At 40.5% G+C, this 13,926-nt stretch overlaps 1 protein-coding gene across 4 annotated transcripts in view; it reads left to right on the top strand.

Moving 5' to 3' along the window:
• adamtsl2 (ADAMTS-like 2) overlaps nucleotides 1–13,926 on the top strand; it is a 67,514-nt gene that overhangs the window by 25,535 nt on the left and 28,053 nt on the right. For all 4 annotated transcript variants that reach the window (XM_069932139.1, XM_069932114.1, XM_069932135.1 and 1 more), the window contains 3 exons: nucleotides 1,727–1,807; nucleotides 4,281–4,456; nucleotides 11,815–12,133. In XM_069932139.1, the coding sequence (XP_069788240.1) occupies nucleotides 1,727–1,807; nucleotides 4,281–4,456; nucleotides 11,815–12,133 (576 nt within the window). The remainder of the gene's footprint in view (nucleotides 1–1,726; nucleotides 1,808–4,280; nucleotides 4,457–11,814; nucleotides 12,134–13,926) is intronic.

Raw genomic sequence — 13,926 nt, 5'->3', positions numbered from 1 at the left:
GTGTCATTAGAGACTTCTTCAGATTGGCCTGATTGAAGTCCCCTGCAATGATTAGGGAGGCATCAGGATGTGCTGTCTCGTGGCTGCTAATCAAAGTGCTCAGTCTCTCTAGTGCCATCCTAATGTTAGCCTGGGGCAGAATGTACACTGCAACCAGGATGATGGTGGTGAACTTCCTCGGCAAGTAGAATGAGTGGCACTTGATCACCAGATGTTCCAAGTCAGGGAGTAGGACTGGGATAAATGTCATGTTTGTGCTCCACGATGAATTGATGATGACACAAACGCCGCCTCTCTTGGTTTTTCCTGATGCTGGTCAGAGAGGTGGAGGGTGTAGCCCTCGGGCTCTAGCCCCATGTCCAGAATGTCCTTGCTTAAACATATTTCTGTGAAGCACATCACACAACACTCCCTGATGTCTCTCTGATGTAATTTGGCTCGGAGTTCATCGAGTTTGTTCTCCAAGTATTGTACGTTGGCCAGGAGGATGATAGGAGCGGAAGTCTCAGGGCCTGGTGTCTTAACTTGGAACCAAAATATTTAGGAATTTCTTCAGCCAGAGGGTGGTAAATCTCTGGGATTTGTTGCCACTGGATATTAGGTGTATTTAAGACAGAGATTGGTCGGTTCTTGATTAGACAGGACATCAAAGGTTATGGGGAGAAGACCACGCAGTGGAGCCGAGTGGGGAAATAGATCAGCTCATGACTAAATAGCGAGACAGTCTCTGGGCTGAATAGTCTATTCCTGCTCCTATGTCTATGGTCTCACAATAGTAAATTTTGATGCCTGCAACAAATCATACAAATTTAGGTATCATCTTGGCAGAGTACGGAGCCATTAAAACCACAATTTCAGAATTTCCTTGGTCAATGATACTCCTGCTGACTGAATTGCTGTAACTGGAGTGTCCAGTTGACTTAACCATGAGTCATGCTCTGCAGTGGCATCCCTTGTCACTCGTGACCCAGCCATGCATGTCCTGGGGCTCAAGTTTTTGGAGGGGACAACTCTCGTAATCCATCAGCTTTCCAGACAGTAAACGTTCACTTGAATGATGAGCTACCTACTGATGGTCATGGACATGGAATATATTGCTGCTGTTTAAAAAAAGTATAATTAAACTGGATAATTATGAAAAATTTGCCACACAGCACATAGTTTTCTTTTTGGTTATAAAAGAGCTACCAACCAAATTGCAACTTCCAGAAATTGGTCTTCACAGATACAAGATGTTGAGAGGTACAAGTTATGCTGCAGCAATCTGTGAAAAGATGTTGAGTGGGAAAGAAAAGGATTAAATGTCAAGATGAACGAAGAGTGGAGGAAGCTCGGAAAGGTGGGGGTAAACTACCAAAGGGAAAACAGCATTTTCCTGTGAAGCTTTCTCATCAAGACACATTCAGATGCTTTGTTTGAGGGGGTGGGAGGGATGTGGTTAGTAAATTATTGAGATGGTTAGTAACATATTAGAATGAAATTCTGTGGGCAAAATTGACAATGCATGGATTCTGCACAAAGCTATATTCCTTTGTGATCCATCCAAATCTTTTTATTTGGAGAAGAGAACATCAAAAGCCCATTTTTGCATTCTCAGCCTCTGAACATCTTTTTGTATTATATTTAATGTATTCCCTTGGGTATTCTGAAACTTTTGTTTACCTTACTTTTTTACTAAATTAGTTAATCATAAGACTTTGAACCTAAATCTTATCATATTTCCTAGGCTATTCCCTTATCACACATATTCCAGTTGGTGCAACAGATATACAGATAATTGAAAGAAAGAAATCTGATGATGTTCTGGGTATGTATTAAATGCAGCTGTGCTTTTTATATTCTTTCGCTTTATTGTATTCTTGAGTTGTCTACTAATACTGGCTCATATTAGCATGCTATTAATAAACATTGAATAGCAAACATGAACTACTCCATGAAGGAAATGTAAAAAAGTTTATTTCTAGAATCTTTTTTATTGATGACTGAGAGCCCAATGTCAGATTTGCATAAATCTTGGGTGAGATGGGAGTCAGACTTAGACACAACAATTGATGAACAATTCTGGTCAGATCTATGTCAGGAAAGTATGTTGGCTACTATCAATGCCAGGTATAATTTTCTCCATCAACTGTACCTCACCCCACAGAAATTGCACCAATATAAACTTGAATTATTAGAGATGTGTTTTAGGTGTGGTGTAGAGGTTGGTTCCTTTTTACATTCTACCTGGCTTTTCACAAAGTTGAGGCCCTTCTGGTATGACTTCCATGACACCCTGACCAAGATCATGGGAGTCACCTTCCTAGTAGACCCAGAGTTTTGCCTTCTGGGGAACTTTATTACTGTAGGTAGATCACTAATTAATTCTCAAATTAAATGCACAAAAATTGCCTTATGTGTGGCCAGGAAATCATAGCAGTAACGTGGAAGTCTTCGGTGATGAATAGCTGCATCCCACTTGAAAAGGGGATGTAACACCTTCCTAATAATCTGGCAGCCTTATTTAGCGCATATATGTACCTCACTGGTGCCAATATTGGGTACGATCGCTATTGGCTAGCCAGTAGACCTCTGTAAAGATTTTATCATATCTCTATATGTTTTACAGTACACACTGTCAATGGGATGCTTTATTTTGTATAGAAGGCAGGAGGTTCTCTTGATGTTTTGCAATTGGTATGATTGTTGATTGTTAAATATATTTAAAATGATAAATAAAATATTACAAAAAAAAGCAAATATGCTTTCACTTTAATTTGTTATTCATCATTGCTAGGGTCAACCAGTCTTAGTTCAACAATCCTCGTGTGTTCTTTATTAAATATAAAATTAAGTATATAGTAATTCTAGTAATTCTACCTCAAGTGTACAGTATATATTTATAAAGAATTGAGTTATATATAACGATGATTTTTTTTCCCACAATCAAAATAGCTGATGAAAGGTAAGTACTTAACTGTTGCTTCATTGATTCTTTATGAAGCATTCCTTGTTCCACAATAATGTTATCATGGACATTTGTTACACTTGCAGTAAAGATGTTACAATCAATAGAATATTGTTAATTGTAAGGAAAGACTGAGGCATTGCAGAAGTTGTCTATCAAATGTACTGAATCATTTAGCCATGGAATAAGTAGAAAGGGGTCACTTCAATTACATGCTTTTTCATGTGTTATTTTGTAATTCATTGAAAAGGTTTATCCAATTTTTCTTAAATTGTGCAATAATCTTTGCCATGATTACTCCATCTTTAAAGATATTTGTGTGACAATGACCCATTTGAGATAATAACAGAATCTCTGGACAGTTATTTTATTGCACGAAGGGTAAGAGAATATCCACTCCAATATCAAACCTTCCATGTTAGTAACTAAGAAGTTACTAACATTTTGATAGGGAATAGTTGTATTCCAATGTCCATTTCAGGTAAGGGCCTACCTCTACTGACTAGCAATAAAAGGGTGTTTCACATTTTTTTAGCTGAAAGTGTCTCAACCAAGATTGAGGCTGGATATGGGGGTTTAGGTGAGAGGGGAACCAGTGGCCATAAGCCCAATCAGAAGCAGGAATAATTTGGTGACTAAAAGTGAGCCAGGTGGGTGTCACGTCATGAGAGGAGGGCTAGGAATAGAAGAAAGATGTTGATGACCAAAATTGGATTCAAGAGTAGTGGGATGAGTGATCATCAAACTCTAAAAGGAGTTTTGTGTGAGACATGGCGTAATGCTGTAGCAACTGATGCAGAAACAACCTCAGTGAGCAAAGGCTAATTGCAACTGAAATTCCAAGTAAAACTTTCAGAATAGTGCAGCTCACAATTTTCAGTCCCTATATTGGAACTAAAGATGATGTATTTCATTTTCTCTCATATGAAAGAAACTTTAGAAGGAATTTTATTTTCATCATTATTGCTTCTTCCCTAAAAGTTGAATATAGAAAATGGATTAACAATGAAAGCTTGCTTTCTTATATCAACTTTCTTATCACAGTGACATTAATTTGGTTTACAATCTTGTACAGTTAACTACCACTCATTGTTCAAAATGAAAACCGAAAATGCTGGAAATAATCAACAGGTCAAATGGCATCCATAAGAGAGAAACTGAGGTGATTTTTTAGGTCAATGATTATTCATCAAAACCTACCAAATTTGACCTAATTCATCCACATGGAATAGTGTCATTGCCAAATTTAGTATTTTCTCTCTTGAAATTAAATTGACAGTAGTGGTAATGACATGTTGAAGAAGTTTTACCTGTTCTTTTATTTACTTTGCAGCTGTGGCTGATGAATTTGGAAACTTCTTTGTGAATGGTGATCTAAAGGTGGAAGGTCCAAGAAACATCCAACTTGCAGGCACAATTTTTAAATATAGGAGACCAATGGATGTATATGAAACTGGTCTTGAATATATTGTGGCTCAAGGACCAACAGATCTGGGACTTGATATTCTGGTATAACTTCAGAATTTAAAAAAATAATAATTTGAGTTAAAAAATGGTTTAGTGAACTTCTGTATTAATATTAGTGTTGTGATTTGTAAAATGTTAGCAAGATGGTTCTCTCTTGAAATAGCTGAAGTGTTGTTCTTGGTAATACAGAGTGACATCAATCAAAATGACAGATGCTCTTTGTTTTTCTTCTTTGCACAAGTTCTATCAGGTTCTTCAACTATTGAGCATGCATAGACTATCCAGCATTCTTTTTAAGATCATCTTATGTTGATCCCATTTTTGTACTCCCCACGATTCCACTCCACTCCCTCTGGGCCAGTGGTTCTCCCCCTTTTTCTTTCCACTCACATACCATTTTAAATAGTCCCTATGCCATCAGTACACTGTGATTAGTCAGGGATTGCTTAAGGTGCATGTGGGTGGGAAGGGATAGTTACTGAAATATTTTGCTTGAGGAAAAATTGTCATTGGCCCATTTCCTTTGGAGTTACGAAACCATGCACATAACAAGTCAATGAGGTATGATTAAAATGGTGGTTTTCAAGTCCTTTTCTTTCCACCCACATACCACCTTAAGCAATCCCTTAATCACAGAGCACCAATGGCATAGGGAATACTTAAAGTGGTATTTGAGTGGAAAGAAAAAGGTTGAAAACCTCTGCTCTAGATTCTACTTATCACCTCCATACTGAATAACAGCCAATTAGCCACCTCCCAGGGATATGAGAGGAAATCCACATAGTCACAGGGAAGAAGTGAATACACAAACAGCACTGCAGATTCGAACTGAACTCAAGTTGCTTGAGCTATGAGATAGCAGCTCAAGCAGCAGATCCACTGAATTGCCATAAAGCAAGACTTCCTAATTTAGTTTTCTGCTGTTTGCAGTCTATTTGCTATCATAGAATCACAGAGTTTTACAGCATTGAATCCAACTTGTCCAACTTGACCACTCAAGTGGTCTACTTGAGTTGATCCCAGTTTTCAAGTGATTAGCTCTTATCCCTCTGAAGATTTCCTATTCATGTACCTGTCTAAAGGTCTTTTCAATGCTGGAATTGTTTCTCCACCATCACTTTTGTCAGCCTGTTTCATTAGAATCATAAAACATTACAGCACACTCTTCGGCCCTTCTAGTCTGTGCTGAACTTTTTTTTTGCCTAGTCCCACTGACCTGCACCCAGTCCATAGCCCTCATTACCTCTCCCATCCATACACCTCTTAAGTGTTAAAATTGAGCCCATATTCACCACACCCACCAATCTCTGTGACAATCCCCCTTGTGTAACCCTAAACTTTTCCCCTTTCACCCATCTCCTCTGGTTTTTATCTCACCTACCCTCGTGGAAAAAGCCTATCTACATTTACTCTGTCTTATAATTTTAAATATCTCAATAAAATCTCCCCTCATTCTTCTGCGCTCCAGGGAATAAAGTCCTAATCTCTTTAACCTTTCCCTGTAACTCAGTTTCTGAAGTCCTGGGAACATCCTAGTAAATCTTCTCTGCACTCTTTTTCTTATTGATATCTTTCCTGTAGTTAGGTGACCAAAACTGCACACAATACTCCAAATTTGGCCTCTCCAATGAGCTTTAACATAACATCCCAACTCCTATACTCACCATGTTCCATATGAAATCAAAAAGATTTCCATATGCCCCTCAGGAAATCTTCCCCTGTCAGCCTCAATCTATACCCTCTAGGTCGAGATGCTCCTAACCTTGGAGAAAAACTATGTCTGTTTTACCTATATTTGCCACATATAATTCTATAAACCACTGTTAGTTCCCCCTCCAGCCTCTACTGATAATTCAGGACCAAAGTTCCTCATAACATTCTCATGAATCTTGTCAGATCATTTCCAGTTTAATGATATCTTTCCAGTAGCTGGGCAAGTAGAACTAGACACAATAGTGCAAGTGTGGTGTCATTTGTATTCTTAAAATGTCTAAAGCTCTCTGAACTTTACAGTCTCCCTTGTGCTCTGGGGACAACATTTGCTGGCTTCCACCCTTCCTTCCCCCTCATTATCAGTGTATCAATGAGTTGCTTTATTTACTATGCCCTCATGTTTTGTTTTTCCCTTAGTCATGTCTTCTATGCTGTCTCTTCTTGTAAATGTTAATAATAAGCTACTTTCAGGTGTTCTGATAGAAGATTATAGGCTCCTACCTAAGCAGCTCAGGCATGACTTGACTCCCGCTGCTGGTGCCTGTCTTCTCACACCCCCCCCCCCCAACTCGCCTGCCTGACTCCCACTGCTGCTGCCGGTCTCTCACCCACCTCCAACCCTCGCCCGCCTGACTTCTGCTGCCGCTTCGGGGATGGGGTGGGGGTGGAGAACGGCAGCGGGAGTCAGGCGGACAAGGGTTAGGGGGGGTGAGAGACCAGCAGCGGTAGCGGGAGTCGGTGGGGGTGAGAGACCGGCAACAGGATCCGGCGAGAGAGTGTGGGGGGGAACCAACAGCAGCAGTGGCAGTCGGGCGGGTGAGCGAAGGGATGGGGAGACCGGCAGTGGCAACGGGAGTCGGGTGGGCGAGGGTGGGTGGGGGAGAAACTGGCAGCAGGAGTCAGGTGGGCAGGGGGCGAGGAGACAGGTAGCGGCAACGGGAATCGGGCGGGAGAGGGTGTGGGGGAACCGGCAACGGGAGTCGGATGGGAGAGGGTGGGAGACGGAACCGGCAGCGGCAGTCGAGCGCGTGAGGGTGGGGGGGGGAACGGCAGCAGCAACGGAAGTCAGGCGGGCGATGGTGGGGGGAGAGACCGACAGCGGGAGTTGGGCGGGCGAGGCTGGCGGGTGGGTGGGAGACAGGCAGCGGGAGTCGTGCGGGCGAGTGTGGGGGGAATGGGGGCCAGCAGCGGGAGGAGGGTGTGAAATAAAATTTAAAGAATTCTACTTTAGTCTGGCTTCCTTGTCTCAGGAGTCGATTGCTTACGACGTCACCGTGACGTCATCAGCCTGTCCCCTGGCAGCCCACTGCTTTCAGCTGCCATAATCGATACTCCGAGCAGGATAGTTATACCTCTCGAAGAACGGTTAGGTGAGTAACCCTCCTGGCCGGCTTTTCTGGTTTCAGATGGCCACCCGACAGCCGCACAGGAATATTCTGTACGGCTTTACAGTGGGGCTTTGTGGCCACCTGAAAATGGCTATAAAGAAAATCCAGATCAGAATTTTATCCTCTCCAAATTTGATCAGTTTAATAACACTGGTCAACAATTTTTTTCAAAAGGTTTTCTTTCTGAAAGAAAATTGTGGATTATGATAGGCAACTTCAAACTGAACACAGATAATTTCAGATTTTCTGCATCACGTATGAAGGTGCATTTTCTGCATTACGATGAAGATCTTTCAGATTCTTCCCCGCCATTCTTCCATGCCCCAGATTTGATGAAATGAGAAGTGATTTGCAGGGACTATTTTGGGCTAATTTGTTTTTTTTTTTGGGAAGGAGGTAGAGGAGAATTGGAGGGTATTTAAAGGTGAGATTTTGAGGGTGCAGAATCTTTATTCCTGTTAGGATAAAAGCCAGGGCCAAATGTTCAAGAGAGCCATGGTTTTCATCTAAAATTAGGAAGTTAGTTTGAGATAAGAGGGAGGCCTACATTAAATATAGGAAGCAAGGGATGGACGAGATGCTTGTATCTTTCAAGATTGTAGAAAGAAGCTTCAGAAGGAAATTAGGAAAGCAAAAAGGTAAAAAATGGCTATAGCAAATAGGGTGAAAGTAAATCCGAAGGGGTTTTACAAGTATGTGAATAGCAAAAAGAGAGTGAAGGATAGAATTGGTCCACTAGAGAATCGGAGTGGACGAATGTGTGAGGAGCCAAATGAGATGGGGGAGATATTGAATGAATTCTTGTCGATATTCACTAAGGAAATGGATATGGAATTGTGTAGGATAAGTGAGGCAAAATGGATAATTATGGAAAACATAGGGATTAGGAAAGAGGCGATGTTGGAACTTCTGAGGTATATAAAGGTGGATAAGTCTCCAGGTCCTGACAGGATTTTCCCCAGGCCCATAAGTGAAGTCAGGGAGGAAATAGCGGAGGCTCTGACAGTGATTTTTCAACAGTCACCGGAGGAAGGTGTGGTGCCGCGGGATTGGTGTGTTACAAATGTGGTTCTGGTGTTTAAAAAGGGCTCCAGGTGTAGGCCCAGCAATTATCGGCCAGTAATTTTGAAGTTGGTGGTGGGTAAACTAATGGAAAGTATTCTTAGGGATAATATAAGTATCTAGAGGGGCAAGGATTGATCAGGGACACCCAACATGGGTTTGTGAGGGGAAGGTCATGTTTGACCAATCTTGTTGAATTTTTTGAGGAAGTGACTAGAAAGGTTGATGAAGGTAGAGCAGTAGATGTGATCTGTTTGGCTTTCAGTAAGGCTTTCGATAAGGTTCCACATGGAAGGTTGGTGAGGAAGGTTCAGGCACTAGGGATTAGAGTTGAGATAGTCAGATGGGTTCAAGAAGATAGATGGCTAGAAGATCGGCACCAGAGAGTCATTGTGGACAACTATCTGTCAGGATGGAGGCCAGTGACGAGCAGTGTGCCTCAGGGATTGGTGTTGGATCCCTTGTTTTGCATCATTTACATTAATGATTTGGATAAAGGGGTGGTAAATTGGGTGAGTAAATATGCAGATGATACCAAAATAGGGGGAGTTGTGGATAGTGAGGATGGTTTTCGTTGACTGCAGACAGATTTGGACTGCTTAGAAGAGTGGGCTGAAAGGTGGCAGATGGAGTTTAATGTAGATAAGTTGAAGTGCTTCATTATGGGAAGAATAATCAAAACTGGACATTTGCGGTGAAGGGGAGGGCATTGAGGAGTGCAGAGGAATAGAGAGATCTTGGAATAACGGTTCATCGTTCTTTGAAGGTAGATAGGGTGGTGAAGAAGGCTTTTGGTATGCTGGCCTTTACAATTAATACAGGAATACAGGAACTGGGAGGTGATGTTGAGACTGTTTAAGGTATTGGTGAGGCCAATTCTGGAATATTGTGTGCAGTTTTGGTCTCTAAATTATAGGAAGGATATCAATAAGGTAGAGAGGGTGCAGAGAAGATTTACTAAAATGTTGCCTGGATTGCAGTATCTACAATACAGAGAAAGATTGAGTAGACTGGGTCTTATTCATTGGAGCGTAGAAGATTGAGAGGGGATTTGATAGAGGTATATAAAATTATGATAGAGCAGATGTGAATAGGCTCTTCCTCTTGAGGGTAGGAGAGATTGGAACAAGGGGTCATAAGTTAAGGGTTAGGGGAAAAACTTTAGAAGTAACATAAGAGGAAGCTTCTTCACTCAGAGAGTGGTGGCTGAGTGGAATGACCTTTCGGAAGAGGTGGCTGCAGTAGGGTAAATTTTGTCATTTGAAGAGGAGGTTGGATGAGTACGGATGTGAGGGGTTTGAAGGGTTATGGGCAGGGAGCAGGTAGGTGGAACTAGTGGAGTTTCACTTAAATCGGTGCGGACTAGAAGTGCCAATATGGCCTGTTTCCATACTGTAATTGTTTTATGGTTGTAAGATTCATTCTTCCATGCCCCAGAAAGAATGGCTCACTGAGCACCAATGTCATAGGATGCCATAGGTGATCTATGATTCATAAGGGATAACTTCAGATGATATGTGAGTGGAAAGAAAATGTTGAGAATGACTGGGTCAAAGACTGTGCCAGTTTTATGAAACATAAGAAGTTGGAGAAATATTTTTTTTTTATTGAATTTAGCATGTTTAATCAATGTTGCTGACACATCTGTAAATATGAGTCTTAGTCATCAAGTTTACAACTGAAGTAGATCTCCTCGTCATCTTAATACCGTATTTGATGGTATATAGGAGCCTGCCCCCTTTTTTTCCAAAAATATCGCCTCAAGAACCACCACAGGTCCTATACGCGAAGGTGACGTTTTGGTGCCGCCATTTTGGGCACCAAAATACAAAGTGCTCAAACTCCTAACCCATCTTCAAGAAGTCCATGGAGGTGTTGTAGTTGTGCAGGAATTGGGACCGCAGCTGCACAGACCACCTTTCCTCAGGTAGCCTGTGTTTTCTGGAGCTGCTGCCGCCGCTCACTTCCAGCATGAGAAGGCCAACCATGGGAGCCCCCGCCAGCAGCGCAGTGACCGTGTTTGTAGTTCACGCAGATGGTACGATCGATTGCTTGCTTTGAGGGGAGCACTAGGCCTCGATGATCAGTTTCCACACTGAGCCTGATCTGTCGAGCCCTATCCCCTGTATCTCATTCAATTTGCCTTAAGGGTTTACTCGCCACAAATGTAACAGAATGTATTGCAGCTGTTGCAAAATTGATGAACACTTCTGCTGTATTGGATCTTTCTGAAGACAATAAATGTAATTGTTAAGTACTGTACACTCACAATGCTATTGCCTGAAGAACATGTGCATCAACATGTGTTCAGTCTAGATCAATGTAATGCACAGCATCTGTATCTGTGAGCTGCTTTTATAGACTGCTTGCATCTATCCTGTCTAAACGTACCCAGGCCTAAGACAACATTTTCACAGCACCTGCATTGAGTGCATGCCCAGGACTTGCTAGGACTGACCAAAACAGCTTGCTTTGTGGGTGATATACTAGTAGACTCACAGTATGACAGGAAATCAGAAAAGTGCGTTATATCTAAAAAATTAAATGGGATAGGAAAATTTCAGGTGATTTCCATGATCAGCAAGCCAAAATCCATAAAATACACCCAAAAGTGTTCAGGAAGCAAAATCTGTTGTCCAGTGTAATTATCTCCCCTTTCTTTAAATGTCTCAATTTATTTTTGATTTACTGGTATTTATTTTATAAGTCATCTGTTATATCTTGCATAACTAGTAATAATCCTGACCCTTTCCTGATTGTGTTTTTATTCTATTCCTTTGTACTATTTTCTTCAAGTTTATCTTCTCGAATTCCATTTTCCTTTCCTTATATTTGTTTCAATCTAATACTCAGAAGAGGTGACAATTTTCTACTTCAGGTAGAGGTTGCTACATTACAGTACACTGCACAATAGTGCTGGAGAAACTCCGTTGGTTGCGCAACATCCATAAGCAGTAAAAGGTAACCAATGTTTTGGGCTTGAGCTTTGTCAGGGAACTGCGTGACTTGCTAGGTTTCTCGAGCACTTTTGTATATTGCACCGGACCCCATCGTGGCAGACTTCCTCGTTCACACCGCATGACAGTGGGTGGGTGATCTTAAAGGTATATTTATTGGCATACTTGTATGCTGTTCTCATTGTTTAATGCCATATTTTCCATTATTGTGAAAAATATTGCAAAGGTTGCAGCTGCCTCTGTGCTCTTCAAATTGTAATAGATTTTATTGCATTCACAGTTGTTAATTCAAAGTGGCAAGAATCCTTACATTACCTATGAGTACACAATTCCACGGATTCTACACTTCAAGCGTCTTCGGCCTTCTTTTGATTCATTTTATATTCCTGGATCAGATTCTCAAGACTCAGAAAATGATGATGAACAGACTGACTTGGACAGAGATGAGAGTGCGGATGTTTTTTATGCCAATGCAAGTTACAATGAGAACCTATCAAAAGGAATTACAGGAAAAGAAAACAAGATGTTAAGAACTGTACAAAATCTGGATGATTACAACACAATCTATAATGGGGAGGGCCCAGAATCTGAATCAGAAGGTGAGGGTTTTCATTAAAACATAGAAATAGATGGCTGAAACTTTGAGGGAGGAATTTATAAGTGTACATACATGCAAGATTTTTTTTTTCACTTTTTTCATTTTTTTAAATTAGTTGGATATCTTCAAAATTTGTGGAGTATTACATTGGTGAGAAGCTTTTAGATTGAAGAGCCAAGCCTGATCCATCCCTGTGGATCCCAATAACCCCTGGACCTCCATTCATTTATCCCTGAGTCAGTACTACTTCAGCTGTGGATTTTTTTTTTACCCTTAGTCAAGAACAGTCAACTTGAATTATTTAAAAGATAATTTGTTACAAAAATACTAATTATCCAAATTCTTTGATCAAGTAATAGAGTTTAGCTGAGGGTAGATTACTAGATGAAATGTACATGCACTTCTGCAAGGCGTTTAGCCAAATGGTCACATGGCAGGTTAATCAAGAACATAGATATCCCGTGGATCCTAAGGGAAAGTGGCACATTGAATCTAAAATGCGTTCAGTGAAAGAAAGCAAAAGTTAATGATCCATGGGAATTTGTGTTCAAAGATTGATATGTAATCCAGTTAAACAAGGATTTGTACTCAACCTTTGATTTTTATGACCCACATGAATGATTTGAACTTGCATGTACAGCCTCAATGAATAAGTTTGCAATGGTCAATGGGAAGAAAGTTCTAAAGTGTGAGTGGACTGGTCAGCTGAACATAAAAGTGGTAAATAGGGTTCATTCTGGGGAACTGAGGTCATGCAGACAAACAAGGCAAGGAGATATACAACATAAGGTTGGATACTGAAATGTACAGAGCATCAGAGTGATTGTGGAATACATGTTCAGAAATCCCTGATAGTAGCAAGACAATTAAGATAGTTAAAGGCATATGAGATATTTCTCTTTTATTAGTCAAGTCTTGAAATGCTGTGCAGATGATCATGCGAGAACAATACAAAACATTAAACCAGATTATGCTCATTCCATGCTCTTCCTGTAAATACACATTGATTTTGTGACCCTGTGGCTTAGATGTATGAGAGAAAATGTTACTAAACACCTTTTAAATGCCAGAAATAACTTGACCATTAATATTTAATTCTTAAAAAGTACATGAACTTTTCAATCAAGATCCACAACCACATACTTCAGAATGGATGTGATACAACTAGAGAGGATGAGAGAAGATTTAAGATGTCACCATGCCTGGAGAACTATATGTTACAAGCAGACTCTAACTTGATTCTAATTGATTTCCATCGAACAAAAGAATCGGAGGAGATTTAATTGACATGAACAAAATGATAAAAAGTCCCATCAGCCTGTTTCTGAAAATGAATTGATGGAAAGATTAGAAGGGGGGTTGAGGAAAAATATATTTTGTATCTAGAATGATAAGGTCTGGGACCTCAATACTAAAAGGATGATGGAGACAAATAATAAGCTTGTTTTAATAAGTACCCAGGATGGTTCTTTAGAAGCTATACCTTCAGGTCTGTGAACTGAGAGATGAAAAGTAGGATTAACATAAAGACCATTTGTGACTGTGATGAAGATAGACGAAGTAGCATCATTTTGCGCTGTAAATTTCTTTGATTGAAATTTGGTTGACACATCAGCATTTTGTAAGCTCTCTTGATTGTCAGATTTAGTTAACAATATGGGAGTAATAAAATGCACACCATTCATTAGATAACATTTGGAACTATGCCTCAAAATGACATAAGTTCTGCTCTGGGAATAGCTTTCAGCTTCCAGAATGCTCAAACCTCCACTAGTTTTCATTAATAATTCCTTC

Source organism: Narcine bancroftii, chromosome 1, assembly GCF_036971445.1.
Source record: "Narcine bancroftii isolate sNarBan1 chromosome 1, sNarBan1.hap1, whole genome shotgun sequence".
Lineage (NCBI taxonomy): Eukaryota > Metazoa > Chordata > Chondrichthyes > Torpediniformes > Narcinidae > Narcine > Narcine bancroftii.
The sequence above is the reverse complement of the archived record's forward strand: the minus strand, read 5'-3'. Positions and strand labels throughout refer to the sequence as shown.